The 21,039-nt window shown below is 45.5% G+C and overlaps 1 protein-coding gene across 3 annotated transcripts in view; it reads right to left on the bottom strand.

Moving 5' to 3' along the window:
• CCDC88C (coiled-coil domain containing 88C) overlaps positions 1-21,039 on the bottom strand; it is a 476,272-nt gene that overhangs the window by 61,557 nt on the left and 393,676 nt on the right. For all 3 annotated transcript variants that reach the window (XM_069208171.1, XM_069208172.1, XM_069208170.1), the window contains exon 29: positions 12,746-13,029. In XM_069208171.1, coding sequence (XP_069064272.1) covers positions 12,746-13,029 — 284 coding nt within the window. The remainder of the gene's footprint in view (positions 1-12,745; positions 13,030-21,039) is intronic.

The following is a 21,039-nucleotide window of genomic DNA, read 5'->3' as shown; positions in this document are numbered from 1 at the left end:
TGTAATAGAACATTGTGTTCTTGGGACAATTTGTGATAATGTGGAGGAATGTATGGAGGGTAGAAATCAATTCTAGGCAATAGCCATTGCAGATAATTGACAATACCCATTGGTCTGTGGTGATATTTTGCCATTGGAAGTGGAACTGCTGCAGCCTGCCCCCCACAGGAGACATGTGGGGTTGAGGGATGGTTAATAAGTCACTGTTCAGAAGGGGTAGTGGCTTGTTTTGAGGCCTGGAATTTGCCTCTGGTTCTAAAGTGTTGGCCTCTATAAGAACCTCCAAATCCCCCTCTTTGGTATTGCTGTTGTTGCCCTGGTTTTGCCTGGGAGGTAGAAGCCTCTGTGGATTGTGGCTTGAATCCTCCTCTAAATTGTTGCCTACGAAAGGAGCCTCTGTAAGGTGTTGTATAAAAGGCACCCATCGCTTTGGTAGTGTCTGAGTCCTTCCTGAGTTTTCTATGGCAGTGTCTACCTCAGGACCAAACAGGTGTTTTTTTTATTGAAAGGCATATTCAGCACTGCCTGCTGATTTCTGGCTTGGAACCAGATAAACGTAGCCATGCGTGTCTGCGTTTGGTGACAGTGGTATTCACGTTTCTATCTGCTGAATCTGCAGCATCAAGGGCAGAACGTATTTGATTGTTACTTATGGGCTAACCCCCCCTCAACAATCTGTTGTGCTCTTTTTTGGCGTTCTTTTGGCAGGTCCTGCATCTCATCCCAGTGGGCTCTACCATACCTTGCCAGCAAGGCTTGCGAATTGGCAATTAGCCACTGGTTCGCAGCTTGTGTTGCTACCCTCTTGCCAGCAGCATCAAATTTTCTAATTTCTTAGTTAGGGGGAGGAGTATCCCCCGACGACTGGCTATTAGCCCTCTTCCTGGCTGCACTAACAACCACTGGAAGTACTTGGTGAGTAATGTAAGCAGGGTATGTAGGTGCAGGCTTATATTTTTTGTCACTGCGTGGTGTTAAAACCCTAGCTTTGACTGTCTCACTGAATATTTAATCTGCATGCTTAATCATGCCAGGTAACATTCGGAGGCACTGATATCGTGAGTGCGTGAAGGATAAGGTGTTAAAAAGAAAATCCTCCTCTAAAGGTTCAGTGTGCATAAGCACCGCATGGTATGCTGCTGCTCTAGAAATAACCTGCATGTATGCAGTAGTGTCTTCTGGTGGGGAAGATTTTGAAGGCTATGAGTCCGGATCATTGGCAGGAATAGGATCTGGATCATAGAGATCCCAAGGATCAACTGTATCACCATGAGAATACTGTGAATGAGTTGTTGAAGGCAAAGGTGGTGGGCTAGTGGGTGGTGGCGAAAAAGAAAATTGTGGTGAATGAGGGGGGAGACGTACGGATAGGTAATGGTTTCTCCTTCCATTTGAAAATCTTTGCTGGTGGTGGAGCAGTATCTAAATGTTCTTGGAAAGCTAACTTTCTCTTGGTTTGTAGAGGAGGTGCAGTAATTATTCTGCCCGTCTCTTTATGGATATGAATCCTTGATTGTCTCTCATCCATGATTTCAAGGATGGGTTGAACCTCTGTGCCCTCAAACATGATCAGATGGTCTATATGACTGTCCATCAAGTGATTTTGAGCTCTGCTTAAGATGGCTCGAAAGTCCTTGTTCTTCTGAATAAGACTTTTTCGACTCCGAAAATTATGGGGGGGTTTTCGAGCCCAAAAATACAGCAGTTTGTTTTGGCTCCGCAGCAGGACGAAGCTTCGACTCCAAAGAGTGGAGACACCAACTCGGTTCGGAAGTTGAGCTTTTGATGCACTTGCCTGACTCTGGTATCGACGGAGGTGTGGCCTTTTTCAAAGCCGAACCCGAAGGTCGGTTGACGAGAATCTTCTTTCGGATCGAACCATGGCTCTCTGGCAGTGGTGCACCCAAGGCCTTCGAAGACTTTTTATGAGTGGGCGTAGGGGCAGTCGTACTCATGTGCTGACCAGCAGTGATGAGTCTATCTTCCTCTGAGCCTTATGGAAAGTGCCATCTGCGCCTGCTCTTCCTCTATGGCGGCGATATGTTCGGTACTCTTCTACGCCATTTCCAGTCTCCTGGCTCTCCGATCACGCAGGGTCTTTTTGGATCAAAACGATCGACAGGCCTCGCAATCCTCTTCTTTGTGAACAGGGAAAAGACACAGATTACATACAAGGTGTTGATCTGTGTATGGAAATTTTGCGTGGCATCGGGGACAAAATCGAAATGGAGTCCAATCCATCAGGGTTCGACGTGGTAGGCCCGAACAGGCCCGAGTCGGGCGCACGCGCCCTGAAGGGAGAAATTTAGTTTGACTGTACTATCGGTTCGAGTCTAGGTGGAAACGCGATCGAAACAATACCGACAGTGAAATAAGTTTTCCCAAAATTCTGATTCGAAATCTCGGAGTGTGAGGAAACACGTCCGAAACTGACAGCGGAAAGAAAACAATCTAACAACAGAGTCGATGCCCATGCGCAGTATGACCAAGAGGAGGAGTCACTCGATCCTGTGACTCCGAAAAGACTTCTTCAAAGAAAAACAACTTGTAACACTCCCTGCCCAACAATAGATGGTGGAATAATGCATAGCATGTGTATCTGCAGCTACACATGCCATCAAACATATATATATATATATATATATATATATATATATATATATATATATATATATATATATATATATATTATATATATATACACATCTCATTTTCCTCCTGCTCATTTCACTCATATTCTCTTTACATCCTCTTCTCTTAGTCTAACATCCTGCACCTTTTCATTCATACCTGCCTATCTCCCATTGTACTGTTATGCTTACTGTAGGTCACACACTTCTCATTATCCCTAATCTCACCTCTCTTATCACTCACCTTCCTCTCTTACTAATGTCCTTTCATTTCTTACTTCTATCTCAATCTTCACCAGCTCAGGGCAATGCAACAATTTTTGAAATTCAAGGTGAAGGCACAGTTTTCTGTAATACCCCCACTAGCAATTGTGCCACATGGCTGGCGCGCGCAGACACACACCCCCCGCCAATACATGACTATTCCCATCAGAAACACAAACACTAAATTATCATTTTGCAAACGTATGCTAGTAACACTGAAATTTTGCGCCACAATTAAGCAATAATGAAGTAGAAGTCCTGCTGTTGGGCTATAAAGACAAAATCCAATGCATGATTCTAGACTAATTCAAAACAGTAATTTCAAAATGAAACCTGGATATTTAGTTGTGAAAATTAAACAAAATAAAGGTTTGGGTCATGGAAACCTATTTTTTCTTGATTCTTTGTTTTTCATTAATTAAAAAGTAGCCTTCCCACCTCCTATGTAACTACACCCAAGTCAGACGCACAGGTGTCAACGTAAAGGAAAAGATCGGAGAGGAAAATTGTTCTGTTCACTCGCATCAACTGGTTATTTAGGCTGAAAAAGAAGGAGATAGTGATTGGGGTCGCTAGAAAAGGAGATTCAAATATGAGCAAAATGGTGCTTCTTCCTCCGTCTGGAAATGCAGCAGTAGATCACACAGAAACACTTCACTGCAGGTGTGTGACTCACCATTAACAAAGGGAACAATAACACTCACTTTTTGTATACAAGAATACTCTTGAAAGTCTGTCAGTGTCAGGTAATGAAAATCTAAGAAAGGCCAACTAGCAAATTCCTGGACAAAGTCTCTCAGAAATAATCATCTGAGATCTTAAGGCAGGAGTGGTTGAAGGGAGTAAGGGTTAACTACCATCAGCTAACTTTGAGCTGAAAACCTTTATACAGGAGGTATATGTATGATAGTTATTATATATGGAAAATGTCACTTACCCAGTGTACATCTGTTCGTGGCATGTTCCGCTGCAGATTCACATGCTGTGCACGGTTTCTGCCATTCTAGTGTTGGGCTCGGAGTGTTACAAGTTGTTTTTCTTCGAAGAAGTCTTTTCGAGTCACGGGACCGAGTGACTCCTCCTTTCGCTCCATTGCGCATGGGCATCAACTCCATCTTAGATTGTTTTCCCGCAGAGGGTAAGGTAGGAGTGATAGAGTGAGAATAGAAAGATGTCCATGCAATGGGATAGAAATGTATGTACAAAGTTGAGGTAAAGGATTGTTTATTTACATATGTACAATTTCTAATTGTAACTTAAATGGCTACAGGCTCCCGGGAAGGTGGGAGGGCGCATTTGAATCTGCAGCGGAACATGCCAAGAACAAGTGTACATTGGGTAAGTGACATTTTCCATTCGGTGGCATGTGTAGCTGCAGATACACATGTTGTGCATAGACTACAAAGCAGTAATCCTCCTGAAAGCGGTGGTCAGCCTGTAGGAGTTGAAATCCTGTCCTACTGAGGCTTGTTGTGTTGCTAACACATCTACACAGTAATGCTTGGTAAAAGTATGAGGTGTGGACCAAGTGGCTGCCTTACAAATCTCTGTCATTGGTATGTTTCCTAGAAAGGCCACTGTTGCTCCTTTCTTTCTAGTGGAGTGTGCCTTTGGTGTACTGAGTAGTTGTCTTTTAGCTTTCAGGTAACACGTTTGTATACATTTCAATATCCATATGGCTATGCCTTGTTTGGATATAGGGTTACCAGTATGGGGTTTCTGGAATGCGATGAACAACTGTTTAGTTTTACGAAATGCTTTAGTTCTGTCGATATAATACATTAGAGCTCTTTTTATATCTAATGTATGCAGTGCTCTTTCTGCCACTGAGTCTGTCTGTGGGAAGAAGACTGGGAGTTCCACTGTTTGGTTTGAATGAAACGGCGAAATGACTTTTGGTAGAAATGTTGGATTTGTGCAGAGAACAACTTTATGTTTGTGTACTTGTATAAAGGGTTCTTCAATAGTGAAAGCCTGTATTTCACTAACTCTTCGTAATGAAGTGATTGCTACTAGAAATGCCACTTTCCAAGTTAAGAATTGGATCTGACAGGAGTGCATAGGTTCAAAAGGTGGACCCATGAGTCGTGTGAGTACAATATTAAGATTCCACGAGGGTACTGGTGGAGTTCTTGGAGGTATGATTCGTTTTAGTCCTTCCATGAAGGCTTTAATGACTGGTATCCTAAATAGGGTTTTTGTCTGTTTATTTTGCAAATATGCCAAAATTTAAGTGAGGTGCATTTTGATGGATGAAAATGCTAGATTTGCTTTTTGTAGGTGTAGTAAATAACCTACGATGTCTTGTATGGACGCATCTAATGGTGTGATGTGTTTTGCTTGGCAGTAGAAGATAAATCTTTTCCATTTGTTAGCATAACGTTGCCTGGTGGTAGGTTTCCTTGCCTGTTTAATGACTTCCATAAACTTGTTTGGAAGATTTAGATAGCCAAACTGTAGGAAGTTGGCTCTGTATGTACTATTTCAAAGTGAGAAATAGCATGCACAGAGTCCAAGGGTTACCCTTAGAGGTAAGATAGTGGCAAAAAGAGATAATTCTAATGTTCTATTTTGTGGTAGTATGGTCGAGCAGTAGGCTTATCAGAGGGTAGTGTTAAGCATTTGTTGTACACACACAGGCAATAAATGAAGAACACACACTCAAAGACAATTCCAGGCCAATAGGTTTTTATATAGAAAAATATATTTTCTTAGTTTATTTTAAGAACCACAGGTTCAAGATTTACAAGTAATACTTCAAATGAAAGGTATTTCACTCACGTATCTTAGGAACTTTGAATCAACACAATATCATGTAAAGTTCTGGCAAAAATGGCAATATGCTATTTTAAAATTGGACACTGCAAAATTCGACAGTTCTTGGGGGAGGTAAGTATTTGTTAGTTTTTCAGGTAGAAAAGCACTTACAGGGTTCAAAGTTGGGTCCCAGGTAGCCCACCATTGGGGGTTCAGGGCAACCCCAAAGTTACCACAGCAGCAGCTCAGGGCCGGTCAGGTGCAGAGGTCAAAGTGGTGCCCAAAACGCATAGGCTTCAATGGAGAAGGGGGTGCCCCGGGTTCCCGTCTGCCAGCAGGTAAGTACCCGCGACTTTGGAGGGCATACCAGGGGTTTTTTGTAGGGCACCGGGGGGGACACAAGTCAGCACAAAAAGTACACCCTCAGCGGCACAGGGGCGGCCGGGTGCAGAGTGCAAACAGGCATCGGGTTTGCAATAGGTTTCAATGGGAGACCCAGGGATCTCTTCAGCTATGCAGGCAGGCAAGGGGGGGGGGGGGGGGTCTCCTCAGGGTAGCCAACACCTGGGGGTCGCTCCTGCACTGGAGATCGGATCCTTCAAGTCCTGGGGGCTGCGGGTGCAGTGTGTTTCCCAGGCGTCGGGTTCTTTGAAGCAGGCATTCGCAGTCAGGGGGAGCCTCTGGATTCCCTCTGCAGGCGTCGCTGGGGGGGGGGCTCAGGATGGTCAACTCTGGCTAGTCACAGGGTCGCAGTCGTCGGGGAGTCCTCCCTGTAGTGTTGGTTCTTCGCAGGTCAAGCCATCGGCGTCGGGTGCAGAGTGGAAAGTCTCACGCTTCCGGCGGGAAACGTGTGGTCTTTAAATTTTGCAGTCTTTGTGGAACAGGGCTGCTGTCCTTGGGAGTTCTTGGTCCTTTTAGATGCAGGGTAGTCCTCTGAGGCTTCAGAGGTCACTGGACCCTGGGGGACGCATCGCTGTTGCAGTTTTTCTTGAAGTGGGGAGACAGGCTGGTAGGGCTGGGGCCAAAGCAGTTGGTGTCTCCGTCTTCTCTGCAGGGCTTTCAGGTCAGCAGTCCTTCTTCGTCTTCAGGTTGCAGGAATCTAGTTTCCTAGGTTCTGGGGAGCCCCTAAATACTGAATTTAATGGTGTGTTTAGGTCTGGGAGGGCAGTAGCCAATGGCTACTGTCCTTGAGGGTGGCTACACCCTCTTTGTGCCTCCTCCCTGAGGGGAGGGGGGCACATCCCTATTCCTATTGGGGGAATCCTCCAAAATCAAGATGGAGGATTTCTAAAAGTCAGAGTCACCTCAGCTCAGGACACCTTAGGGGTTGTCCTGACTAGCCAGTGACTCCTCCTTGTTTTTCTCATTATCTCCTTTGGACTTGCCGCCAAAAGTGGGGGCTGTGTCCAGGGGGCAGGCATCTCCACTAGCTGGAGTGCCCTGGGGCATTGTAACACAAAGCCTGAGCCTTTGAGGCTCACTGCTAGGTGTTACAGTTCCTGCAGGGGGGAGGTGTGAAGCACCTCCATCCAGAGCAGGCTTTTGCTTCTGTCCTCAAAGAGCACAAAGGCCCTCACCACATGGGGTCAGAATCTCGTCTCTCAGCAGCAGCTGGTACAGACCAGTCAGTCCTGCACTGAACAATTGGGTACAATACAGGGGGCATCTCTAAGATGCCCTCTGTGTGCATTTTTTTAAAATAAATCCAACACTGGCATCACTGTGGGTTTATTATTCTGAAAAGTTTGATACCAAACTTCCCCGTATTCAGTGTAGCCATTATGGAGATGTGGAGTTCATTTTTGACAGACTCCCAGACCATATACTCTTATGGCTACCCGGCACTTACAATGTCTAAGGTTTTGCTTAGACACTGTAGGGGCATAGTGCTCATGCACCTATGCCCTCACCTGTGGTATAGTGCACCCTGCCTTAGGGCTGTAAGGCCTGCTAGAGGGGTGACTTACCTATGCCACTGGCAGTGTGAGGTTGGCATGGCACCCTGAGGAGAGTGCCATGTCGACTTAGACATTTTCTCCCCACCAGCACACACAAGCTGGCAAGCAGTGTGTCTGTGCTGAGTGAGGGGTCCCCAGGGTGGCATAAGACATGCTGCAGCCCTTAGAGACCTTCCCTGCCATCAGGGCCCTTGGTACCAGGGGTACCAGTTACAAGGGACTTACCTGGGTGCCATGGTTGTGCCAATTGTGGAGACTATGGTACATTTTAGGTGAAAGAACACTGGTGCCGGGGCTTGGTTAGCAGGGTCCCAGCACACTTCTCAGTCAAGTCAGCATCAGTGTCAGGCAAAATGTGGGGGGTAATTGCAACAGGGAGCCATTTCCTTACACAAACTCTAAGATTTCAGGAGCCAGATTCCTAGATTGAACATTGCTGGATTGGGGTGTTTGATCTGCTGTTCGTGTTGCGTTAACAGATCTGGTCTGTTTGGAAGCTTGATGTGAGGTACTACAGAGAGGTCCAATAGTGTGGTATACCATGGTTGGCGTGCCCACGTTGGTGCTATAAGTATTAGTTTGAGTTTGTTTTGACGCAGTTTGTTGACTAGGAATGGAATGAGTGGGAGAGGGGGAAAAGCGTAAGCAAATATCTCTGACCAGTTGATTCATAGAGCATTGCCCTTGGACTGAGGGTGTGAGTACCTGGACGCGCAGTTTTGGCATTTTGCGTTTTGGTTTGTGGCAAACAGATCTATGTCTGGCGTCCCCCACTGACGAAAGTGTTTGTGTAGTACCTGGGGATGTATTTCCCACTCGTGAGTTTGCTGGTGATCCGGACTGAGGTTGTCTGCTAATTGATTGTGGATTCCTGGAATGTATTGAGCTATTAGGCGAATGTTGTTGTGAATTGCCCAATGCCAAATGTTTTGTGCGATGAGTGTGTTCCCCCCGTTTGTTCAAGTAGTACATCGCTGTCATATTGTCTGTTTTGACAAGAATGTGTTTGTGAGTGAGAAGAGGTTGAAAAGCTCTTAGTGCTAGAAAGACTGCTAGTAGCTCTAAGTGATTTATGTGTAGCTGTTTTTGCTTGCTGTCCCACTGTCCCTGTATACTGTGATTGTTGAGATGTGCTCCCCACCCAATCATGGAGGCGTCTGTTGTGATAATGGCGTGAGGCACTGGGTCTTGAAAAGGACGCCCTTTGTTTAAATTTACAGGGTTCCACCACTGAAGCGAAGAGTGTGTTTGGCGGTCTAACAACATTAGATCTTGGAGATAACCCTGTGCCTGCGACCATTGTTTTGCAAGGCACTGTTGTAAGGGCCGCATGTGTAACCGTGCGTTTGGGACAATTGCGATGCATGATGCCATCATGCCTAGGAGTTTCATCACAAATCAGACTGTGTAGTGCTGGTTTGGTTGTATTTTTGGCACCGTGTTGTGGAGTGATTGCACCCTTTGTGGGCTTGGACTTGCAATCGCTTTTTGAGGGTTGAGTGTAGCTCCCAAGTATTGCTGAATTTGGGATGGTTGCAAGTGTGATTTTTGATAATTTATCGAAAACCCTAGCGTGTGTAGGGTATCTATTACATAACGTGTGTGATGTTGACACGGTTGAGTGTTGGCCTTTATTAGTCAATCGTCGAGATATGGGAATACATGCATGTTTTGTCTCCTTATGTATGCTGCTTCTACGGCAAGGCATTTTGTAAATACTCTGGGGGCTGTTGTTATCCCGAAGGGTTATACCTTGAATTGGTAATGTTTTCCTTGTATAACAAACCTGAGGTGTTTTCTGTCAGCTGGATGGATGGTTATGTGAAAATACATATCTTTTAAAGCCAGTGTTGACATGTATTCTCCCTGGTTCAGTAATGGGACTACATCCTGTAGTGTCACCATGTGAAGGCGTTCTGATTGAATCTATAGGTTGAGAGTCCTGAGATCTAATATTGGCCGTCGTGTTTTGTCCTTTTTGGGAATGAGGAAGTACAGGGAATAGACCCCTATTCCTTTTTGGTGATGAGGTACTAGTTCTATGGCTTGTTTTGTTAATAGTGCCTGCACTTCTGTTTGTAACATTGCTAGATGTTGCGACGATAGTTTGTGCGCTTTTGGGGGAATATCTGGAGGAAAATGTGTGAATTCTATGCAGTAGCCATGTTGGATAATTGATAGTACCCATGTGTCTGTTGTTATGTTTGATCATTGATTGTGGAACATTTCCAGTCTTCCCCCCACAAGGGATGTGTGTTGGGGGAAGGTGATGTCAAAGTCACTGCTTTTTGTTAGTGGCTTGCTTTGTAGATTGCAATTTTCCCCTGGATTTGGGAAATTGCCCTCTGAAGGACCCTCGAAACCCCCCTCTTTGATACTGTGATTGGTATGAGGGCTTTGTCTGTGAGGTGGATGGTTCTGATGGCTGAGGCCTGAAACCCGCCCTATACTGCGGTTTCCTAAATGTCCCTCTGTATTGGGATGAGTAAAGCGCCCCCATCGCTTTGGCTGTGTCAGTATCTTTTTTCATTTTCTGTATGGCTGTGTCCACTTGTGTGCTGAATAACTGTTGTTGGTTGAATGGCATGTTGAGGACCGCCTGTTGAATCTCAGGTTTAAAACCTGATGATCTAAGCCATGCATGGCGTCTGATTGTTACTGCAGTATTTATTGTCCTTGCGGCTGTATCAGCTGAATCGAACGCAGACCTTATCTGGTTATTCGTTTTTGTCTGTCCCTCCTCCACTACCTGCTGAGCTCTTTTTTGGTATTCTTTGGGGAGATTTTGAATGATGTCGTTCATCTCATCCCAATGAGCTCTGTCGTATCTTGCGAGGAGGGCCTGTGAGTTCGCTATGCGCCACTGATTGGCTGCTTGTGACGCTACCCTCTTTCCTGCCACATCAAACTTTTTACGCTCCTTATCTGGAGTGGGTGCATCTCCAGATGACTGCGAGCTGGCCCTTTTCCTCGCCCCGCTGACCACTACCGAATCTGGGGGCAGCTGTTGCGTGATAAATACCGGGTCAGAAGGTGGTGGTTTATACTTCTTTTCTACCCTTGGCGTTATGGCCCTTCCCTTAACCGGCTCCTGAAAAATCTGTTGGGCATGTTTGAGCATACCTGGGAGCATGGGTAGACTTTGGTATGATGTATGTGTTGAGGACAACGTATTAAAAAGAAAGTCGTCCTCTAGTGGTTCGGTGTGCATGCTTACATTGTGGAAAGCTGCAGCCCTAGCCAAAACCTGTGTGTAGGAGGTGCTATCTTCAGGTGGAGAGGGTTTGGACGGATAGGACTCTGGGCTGTTGTCTGACACATGGTCATCATAAAGATCCCACGGGTCTGTGTCTTGATGCGACTGCACAGTGTGTGTGGGTGACTGTGCAGTGGGTGTAGCAAGTGGCGAAACAGTTCTTTGAGGAGAATGAGGAGGAGAATGTGCTGGGGAAAACTGGTGTGGCGGAGATTGCTCTCTTGGCACTTTAGCCTTTGGCTGATCAGTCTCCAAACGTCCTTGGAAAGCCAACTTTCTTTTAAATTTGAGGGGAGGTGCTGTGAAGATCTTGCCAGTATCCTTGTGGATCTGCATCCTGGCTTGTTTGTCATCAAATTCCTCCATTTGCTGAAGTTCTTCCTCAAATCTGTGACTTTCTTTAAGCTGTTTAAAAAGTCCATTTTCCTAAGTATATGATGCTCTTTTCAGCTCCAAAGCCGTTTTTTTCGGTACCGATATGCCCATGGTGATAGTAGGTCTTGGTTCTGAAAGAGTCTTTCGGGGTTTCGACTCGACGACTCGGTGTCAAACTTTTTCTGAGACTGTGTCTCGACTCGAGTCCGAAGACTTCGATGCGGTGTGGCCTTTTTCAGTGCCGAAGGTGTTACTTGGTCACCGCTTGATTTTTTCGGGGTAGAGCCATGGCCTTCCAGCAGTGGCGTCCCCGGGGCCTTTTGTTTGGGCTTGGTCTGGGTTGGGGCAGGTGTACTCACATGCTGGCCTGCTGTCGGTGGTCGGTCCGCATCGGATTCATCCGAATCGGATCCTTGAATGGAGATGGCCATCTCCTCTTCTTCGGCGTCGAGGTTTTCGGTGCTCTTCGATACCATTTGTAGCCTTCTCACCCTTCGATCCCTCAAGGTCTTCTTGGAACGGAAGGACCTGCAGGTCTCACAAGTATCCTCTCGGTGATCTGGTGACAAACACAGATTACAGACCCGATGTTGATCCGTGTATGGATACTCTGCGTGGCATTGAGGGCAGAATCGGAACGGGGTCCGGTCCATGAGGCTTTGACGCTTCTTGCGGTTGTGCCGACCAGGCCCAGGATGGGCGCGGGAGCCCCGAAGGTGTGTTTCGCCAGTGCTGAGGTGTCGATGCAAGATGGGGCGCGATCAAGAACAATACCAATGAATTTCAGTGTTTTTTTAAGTTTTCCAAATCGAATAACCGGAGCGAAGAGGAACACGCCCGAACCCGATGGCGGAAAGAAAACAATCTAAGATGGAGTCGATGCCCATGCGCAATGGAGCCGAAAGGGAGGAGTCACTCGGTCCCGTGACACGAAAAGACTTCTTCGAAGAAAAACAACTTGTAACACTCCGAGCCCAACACTAGATGGCAGGAACAGTGCACAGCAAGTGTATCTGCGTCTACACATGCCACCGAACACATATATATATATAATTTGGGCAAAGTCTAGCCCTAGGTTTTCTAATGGCTTCTTAGGATACATTAAAAAAAAGTAAGCACATAATGAACAAAAAAAATATAACCAGAAATATCTATAAAATGTTGACTTACAATGTATTTTCAATCCATTACCAAATGAAATGTTATTTTTAAGCCACGTGAGTGCTGAGTGGGCTGGCTGTGTTTTACATCAGCAGTGCAGAGCAGGAGAGCTACACTTGTTGCTCCTCTATGCTCTACCGTTTTGCAACACTGCCTCTCCTCAAGAACACTTCAGACTTCACTATCTGACAACAGATCAGTGTCTGGCGAGATGGTATAGCTGCATCAGGTAATTAGCAAGCCAAGCTCCTTCTCCAATTTCAAAACAATAAAATAATTTGCTAACAAAATAATCTAGGAATTTAGAACCAATCAAAGAGTACTATCTGGACCTCAGTACTTACGCTGGGAGGGGATAATCGGTTACTCTCTTCCAGGAACTCCTCCAAAGTCACCATCTCACTGTCCGGTGAGACAACTGGTGGCCGGGTCTTTGGTTTTTGTGGGGTGTCATAGGCCATTAGCCCATTTCTGGGCAGGGAGGAGGCATGCCTCGCAGTGGAGTCCAGCATGGCAGAACTGGAACGGTACAGGAAGCTGTCTCTGGGCAAGGTACTCACTTCCCGGCTCTGAGCCATGTCTTCGGTGCTGAGGCTCTCTAACCTGCCATGAAGGCGATCTCCTGAACCTGGGAAAGTTCAAAGAAATGTATACTTACAATACTCATTTAACAGAAGCAAAATAACCAAAAAAGCATATTTATGGATTCTTTCAATACTTGAAAGTACAATTAAATATGGCAATTCCCAAATTTTTATTTTTGATATAGTACAAATAGTCCAAAGGTCAGATGGAGAAAAAACACATGTATAAATTATTTTTCTCATGGAGAGAGAAGGAGCAAAACGGATTTCAGATTATTTACATAATAAGACATACACTAATGCATGTTCTAAAATTTTCAAATCTAAACGTTCAGAGTAAGAATTTGCTCTGTTCTGGCACCTGCCACGCCACTGTGCCAGTAAAACATTTGCTCAACTTGTGTCAAATAATTTATTGCAACCTTTCTTTCATTCACCAATACCCCAAAACAGTGCATTCTTCCACTTTATTCAGCTGTGTTGGGTTCTACCTCTGATACACCCCCACAGGATTGCTTTGATACTCTGTGTTGACATGTAGGCTTTCATTTTGATCATTTACATTGTCCTCCCACAAAGGAGCTCTATAAACTCCTAAGAGATAAGAAGTATATGGCCTGCAACAGCGAGACCATATAACAACAGCTTTGAAACCCCTTGTCGGCTCCCCATCTATGTGAGAACAAAAGAACACAGTTTAGAACTCCTTGGTTCACCCTCGCATATAAGGTACTACAGTGCTGTACTCCAGAATACCTTTGCTTGAATCTGTGTACGTACACACACACACACACACACACACACATATATATATATATATATATATATATATATATGTGTGTGTGTGTCGCACGCATACACACGTGATATATATATGTATATAGATATATGGGCCATGACTTGGCATATCATACGCTGCACATCTGCATATACAATTTACACCATGGCATTTTAGCATGTGTATTTTTTTTTAACAAGTGTATTTATCGCAAACTAGGAAGCAAGTGGTTATTTTTGTGGAAAAAGTTAAAACCACACTCAAGAGATCACAATTGCTAGGAGAGCTGTTTCCACGAGTAAAGTAACTGTTAGATGCAAACAGTGAGGATGAACAGAAAGTGTTTCTCATATGTCACTTTTGCATTACTGTGGTAACAAACTCATGTTTGACCTCTACACTGTAGTTATGAATCATTGATTGCCTATCTAGTGGTACATTTGCTCTGAATATCATGTGTTATTAGTCTATATTTGTTTTTTATTGCCATGCATACACACACAAATTTTGTAATTATATAGTGATACACCACAAACCTCACTAGAAAACTACTTTACATTGGTGAGTTTTCAAAGGAAAGAGAGTCATTTACAAGAAGCAAATAAGAGGTAATTCTAGTGTCACTGGGGTAGTGCTCCCTGAGGTAAGTTCTCTAGGTAGTTTAAAGTGATGTTGTTATAGCAGGAAAGCATGGGACTGTAAAATGTGCACTGCAGGGCATGTTTGTGCTGTGGGTGACGTACATATGCGAATGCTTTGTCAATGAGGTTGTTAAAATACTGGTCCTTGACTTATCCACAAGCCTGGTGACAAGGTGTCCAATAATTTCAACATACAGAGCATGATTGACCAAACTTGGTCTACATAATTCTAGCTTTTCTGCAGAAAGTGACACGTTTGCATGGAAAATCAAGACTGAGATTTACAACATCATATTCTATGCTTAGCATAATCTTGCCATCTAGTATTGGGCTCAGATGTGTGCAAGCTGTTTTTCTATGTAGAAAGTCTTTTGGGTCACAAGGCAGTGACTCCTCTTGTTGGCAATGCAGATTGTCATTGACTCCATTGTTAGACTATTTTCCTGCAAGGCAGGTGAGGACAGAATGTGAAGCGGAACATAATATAGCGAGATGTCCATGCTAAAAAAAGTTTGCGGGATCCCATGAAAGTACTGTAACAAACACAGGTGTCCGGGGAGGAGGGTGGGCGCATGTCAATCTACAGCAGTACATGCCACAAACGGATGCTTATTGGGTAAGTAACATTTTCCCTTCAAGGTATGTGTGGCTGTAGATACACATGCTTAGCACAGACTGTAAAGCAGTCCTTCTCAATAAGAGGTAGCTAACCTTTGGGGATTGGAGTCATTTGAAATAGTGTGCATGGAACTGCTTGGCCCACATTGGCTTGTTGACGGGCCAGCACATCTAGACAGTAATGTTTTGTATATATATTTGGTGTAGACCATGAAGCTGCTTTGCATATGTCAGCTGTAGGTATATTACCCAGAAAGGACATTGAAGCCCCCCCTTTTTTTAAATGAGTAGAGTGAGCTCTTGAAAGGACAGGTAAAGTTGTTTTAGCTTTAGCACAGCACGTTTGTATGCATTTAACAATTCAACATGCAATAACTGACTTAGAAATAGCCCTTCCTTTGTGTGGTTTTGAAAACGCCACAGAGTTGTTGTGTTGTCCTAAATGTTTTGGTTCCATCAATACAATACATGAGGGCTTACTCAACGTCTAATAGGTGGAGCCCTTTCTGCAAATGAATTAGGTTGTGAAAAAATGGCTGTCAATTCAATTGATTTATTAAGGTGGAACTGAGACACTACCTTTGGAAGAAATTTAGGATTGGTACACAGTACCACCCAATCTCTATGTAGCTGACAGAAAGGTTCTTCTGAAGTTAATACCGGAAGCTCACTGACACGTCTGAGTAAAGAGACGGCAACTAGAAATGATACCTTCCAGGATAAAAACTGGAGGGAGCAGGAGTAGATGGTCTCAAATGAAGGGTCCACTAATCTTGTTAAAGCAATACCGAGATTCCAAATAGAAGCTACCAGCATTCTAGGAGGAATGATTATTTTAAGTTTCCAGGAAAGCTGCAATAACTAGAATCTATGATACTGAAGTGTGTTGTCTGTTTTGTAGATATGTGGCTTTCGCTGCTAGGTGTAGTCATATAGATGTAAAAGCTAAACCAGAGGCCTGTAAATGAAATAAATAGACAATATCTTGAACTTTGCTTTGTAAAGGATCAATCGTTTTGGAATGACAGTAACAAACAAATCTTTTTCATTTAGCAGCATAACAGACCCGAGTAGTGAGCCTGCGTGCTTATTTAAGAATATCCATACATTACTCTGGTAGATTCAAGTAACCAAAATCTAAGACTGCAGGCGCCAAATCACAAGGTTCAGAGACCCCGGGGTCTGGATGTCTGATTTCTCCATGGCTCTGCGCGAGAAGGTCCTGACTGTTCTGCATTATCTCCTGGGGAACTAAAGAGTTCTAGGAGTGTGGTGCACCATGGTTGGTGCATCCACATGGGAGCAGCTAGGATGAGGGTGAGAGATGTCTGCCAAAGTTTGCGAACTACAAATGGAAGCAGGGTAAGCGTAAGCAAATATACCAGACCAGCTCATCCATAGTGCGCTGCCCCTGGACTCGGGACGTGGGAACCTGCAGGTGAAGTCTGGGCATTTTGCGTTTTCTGCTGTGGCAAAAAGTTATTTTTCCGGTCGACCTCAATCCCGGAAGTGTGGAAGAAGCACTTGCGGGTGGAGTTCCCACTTGTGGACTTGTTGACACCTCCTGCTGAGGAGATCTGCAAAGTCGTTGTTCACTCCTAGAAGGTATTCCGCTAACAGGTGAATGTCGTACTAAAAAGCCCACCTCCAAATGGTTTGGGCTACTTGAGAAAGCTGAGAGGCCTTGGGCCACCCTGCATTTGGAGATAATACACTGTAGTCATGTTGTCTGTTTTGATCAGGACTATCCTTCTAATTGGCTGTTGAAGAAAGACTTTGAGAGCTAGGGATTTTTTCTGGCTGGGTGTCAAGTGTCTCTAGACAGTTAAATCTTGTAAATGTGCTCCCCATCCTGTGAGGGTCCGTTATTATGGTTCTCTGTGTCTGGGTCTAACAAAGGTCATCCTTTTAAGAGATTATAGGTGTTCCACCACTGAAGATAATGGCAAATTTAATGGCCGACCAATCCTAGATCTTCCATTCTACTATACCCTTGAGTCCATTGGTGCCCTAAGCATTCTTGCAACAGACGCATTTGTAATCTGCCATGAGGCACTATGGCTATGCATGAAGCCATCATACAGAGGAGAAGCATGACTGAGCACCTGGAATGATTGAATCCTTTGACACTGGGGTAAGCCATCCCCCTCTGTGTCGCAAATGGCTCCCAGGTAAAGTTGTATGAGATGGGGGTGGAGGTGGGATCAGACTGCGTTGATGGTATGTAAAGAAATGGCTCCCTGTTGCAGTTACCCCCCACTTTTTGCCTGATACTGATGCTGACTTGACTGAGAAGTGTGCTGGGACCCTGCTAACCAGGCCCCAGCACCAGTGTTCCTTCACCTAAAATGTACCATTGTATCCACAATTGGCACACCCTGGCATTCAGATAAGTCCCTTGTAACTGGTACTTCTAGTACCAAGGGCCCTGATGCCAAGGAAGGTCTCTAAGGGCTGCAGCATGTCTTATGCCACCCTAGAGACCCCTCACTCAGCACAGACACACTGCTTACAAGCCTGTGTGTGCTAGTGAGAACAAAATGAGTAAGTCGACATGGCACTCCCCTCAGGGTGCCATGCCAGCCTCTCACTGCCTATGCAGTATAGGTAAGACACCCCTCTAGCAGGCCTTACAGCCCTAAGGCAGGGTGCACTATACCATAGGTGAGGGTACCAGTGCATGAGCACTGTGCCCCTACAGTGTCTAAACAAAACCTTAGACATTGTAAGTGCAGGGTAGCCATAAGAGTATATGGTCTGGGAGTTTGTCAAACACGAACTCCACAGCACCATAATGGCTACACTGAAAACTGGGAAGTTTGGTATCAAACTTCTCAGCACAATAAATGCACACTGATGCCAGTGTACATTTTATTGTAAAATACACCCCAGAGGGCACCTTAGAGGTGCCCCCTGAAACTTAACCGACTATCTGTGTAGGCTGACTAGTTTTAGCAGCCTGCCACAAACCAAGACATGTTGCTGGCCCCATGGGGAGAGTGCCTTTGTCACTCTGAGGCCAGTAACAAAGCCTGCACTGGGTGGAGATGCTAACACCTCCCCCAGGCAGGAATTGTCACACCTGGCGGTGAGCCTCAAAGGCTCACCTCCTTTGTGCCAACCCAGCAGGACACTCCAGCTAGTGGAGTTGCCCGCCCCCTCCGGCCAGGCCCCACTTTTGGCGGCAAGGCCGGAGAAAATAATGAGAAAAACAAGGAGGAGTCACTGGCCAGTCAGGACAGCCCCTAAGGTGTCCTGAGCTGAGGTGACTCTAACTTTTAGAAATCCTCCATCTTGCAGATGGAGGATTCCCCCAATAGGGTTAGGATTGTGACCCCCTCCCCTTGGGAGGAGGCACAAAAAGGGTGTACCCACCCTCAGGGCTAGTAGCCATTGGCTACTAACCCCCCAGACCTAAAACACGCCCTTAAATTTAGTATTTAAGGGCTACCCTGAACCCTAGAAAATTAGATTCCTGCAACTACAAGAAGAAGGACTGCCCAGCTGAAAACCCCTGCAGCGGAAGACCAGAAGACGACAACTGCCTTGGCTCCAGAAACTCACCGGCCTGTCTCCTGCCTTCCAAAGATCCTGCTCCAGCGACGCCTTCCAAAGGGACCAGCGACCTCGACATCCTCTGAGGACTGCCCCTGCTTCGAAAAGACAAGAAACTCCCGAGGACAGCGGACCTGCTCCAAGAAAAGCTGCAACTTTGTTTCCAGCAACTTTAAAGAACCCTGCAAGCTCCCCGCAAGAAGCGTGAGACTTGCAACACTGCACCCGGCGACCCCGACTCGGCTGGTGGAGATCCAACACCTCAGGAGGGACCCCAGGACTACTCTGATACTGTGAGTACCAAAACCTGTCCCCCCTGAGCCCCCACAGCGCCGCCTGCAGAGGGAATCCCGAGGCTTCCCCTGACCGCGACTCTTTGAACCTAAAGTCCCGACGCCTGGGAGAGACCCTGCACCCGCAGCCCCCAGGACCTGAAGGACCGGACTTTCACTGGAGAAGTGACCCCCAGGAGTCCCTCTCCCTTGCCCAAGTGGAGGTTTCCCCGAGGAATCCCCCCCTTGCCTGCCTGCAGCGCTGAAGAGATCCCGAGATCTCTCATAGACTAACATTGCGAACCCGACGCTGGTTTCTACACTGCACCCGGCCGCCCCCGCGCCGCTGAGGGTGAAATTTCTGTGTGGACTTGTGTCCCCCCCGGTGCCCTACAAAACCCCCCTGGTCTGCCCTCCGAAGACGCGGGTACTTACCTGCAAGCAGACCGGAACCGGGGCACCCCCTTCTCTCCATTCTAGCCTATGTGTTTTGGGCACCACTTTGAACTCTGCACCTGACCGGCCCTGAGCTGCTGGTGTGGTGACTTTGGGGTTGCTCTGAACCCCCAACGGTGGGCTACCTTGGACCAAGAACTAAGCCCTGTAAGTGTCTTACTTACCTGGTTAACCTAACAAATACTTACCTCCCCTAGGAACTGTGAAAATTGCACTAAGTGTCCACTTTTGAGACAGCTATTTGTGAATAACCTGAAAAGTATACATGCAATTTTGATGATTTGAAGTTCCTAAAGTACTTACCTGCAATACCTTTCGAATGAGATATTACATGTAGAATTTGAACCTGTGGTTCTTAAAATAAACTAAGAAAAGATATTTTTCTATATAAAAACCTATTGGCTGGATTTATCTCTGAGTGTGTGTACCTCATTTATTGCCTATGTGTATGTACAACAAATGCTTAACACTACTCCTTGGATAAGCCTACTGCTCGACCACACTACCACAAAATAGAGCATTAGTATTATCTCTTTTTGCCACTATCTTACCTCTAAGGGGAACCCTTGGACTCTGTGCATGCTATTCCTTACTTTGAAGTAGCACATACAGAGCCAACTTCCTACATTGGTGGATCAGCGGTGGGGTACAAGACTTTGCATTTGCTGGACTACTCAGCCAATACCTGATCACACGACAAATTCCAAAATTGTCATTAGAAATTGATTTTTGCAATTTGAAAAGTTTTCTAAATTCTTTAAAGTCCTGCTAGGGCCTTGTGTTAGTCCCTGTTAGCATTTCTTTTAGAGTTTAAAAGTTTGTAAAAGTTTGAATTAGATTCTAGAACCAGTTGTAGATTCTTAAAAAGTATTCCAACTTTTAGCAAAATAATGTCTGATACAGAGATGAATGTGGTGGAACTCGACACCACACCTTACCTCCATCTTAAGATGAGGGAGCTAAGGTCTCTCTGTAATATAAAGAAAATAACCATTGGCTCCAGACCTACCAAAATTCAGCTCCAGGAGCTGTTGGCAGAGTTTGAAAAAGCCAACCCCTCTGAGGATGACTTCACAGAGGAAGAAATTAGTGACTTGGAGGGCAATTCCCCCCTTCCAGTCCTAAATAGGGAGACCAGGGCCTCTCAAGCCCTGTCTCCAAAAATGATAGTCAGAAATGTTGCTTCCCTCACAGGAGGGTCCAGCATTTCTGAAATCACTGAGGATGCTCTCAGTGAAGATGACCCCCTGTTAGCCAGGATGGTCAAAAGATTGGCTTTGGAAAAGCAGCTCCTAGCCATAGAAAGGGAAAGAAAAGAGATGGGCCTAGGTCCCATCAATGGTGGCAGCAACTTAAATAGGGTCAGAGATTCTCCTGACATCCTAAAAATCCCCAAAGGGATTGTAACAAAATATGAAGATGGTGATGACATCACCAAATGGTTCACAGCTTTTGAGAGGGCTTGTGTAACCAGAAAAGTAAACAGATCTCACTGGGGTGCTCTCCTTTGGGAAATGTTCACCGGAAAGTGTAGGGATAGACTCCTCACACTCTCTGGAAAAGATGCAGAATCTTATGACCTCATGAAGGGTACCCTGATTGAGGGCTTCGGATTCTCCACTGAGGAGTATAGAATTAGATTCAGGGGGGCTCAAAAATCCTCGAGCCAGACCTGGGTTGATTTTGTAGACTACTCAGTAAAAACACTGGATGGTTGGTTAACTGGAAATGAAG

This window comes from Pleurodeles waltl, chromosome 9 (assembly GCF_031143425.1).
Source record: "Pleurodeles waltl isolate 20211129_DDA chromosome 9, aPleWal1.hap1.20221129, whole genome shotgun sequence".
In the NCBI taxonomy this organism is placed as follows: domain Eukaryota; kingdom Metazoa; phylum Chordata; class Amphibia; order Caudata; family Salamandridae; genus Pleurodeles; species Pleurodeles waltl.
This window is presented reverse-complemented; position numbering and strand designations above follow the sequence as displayed.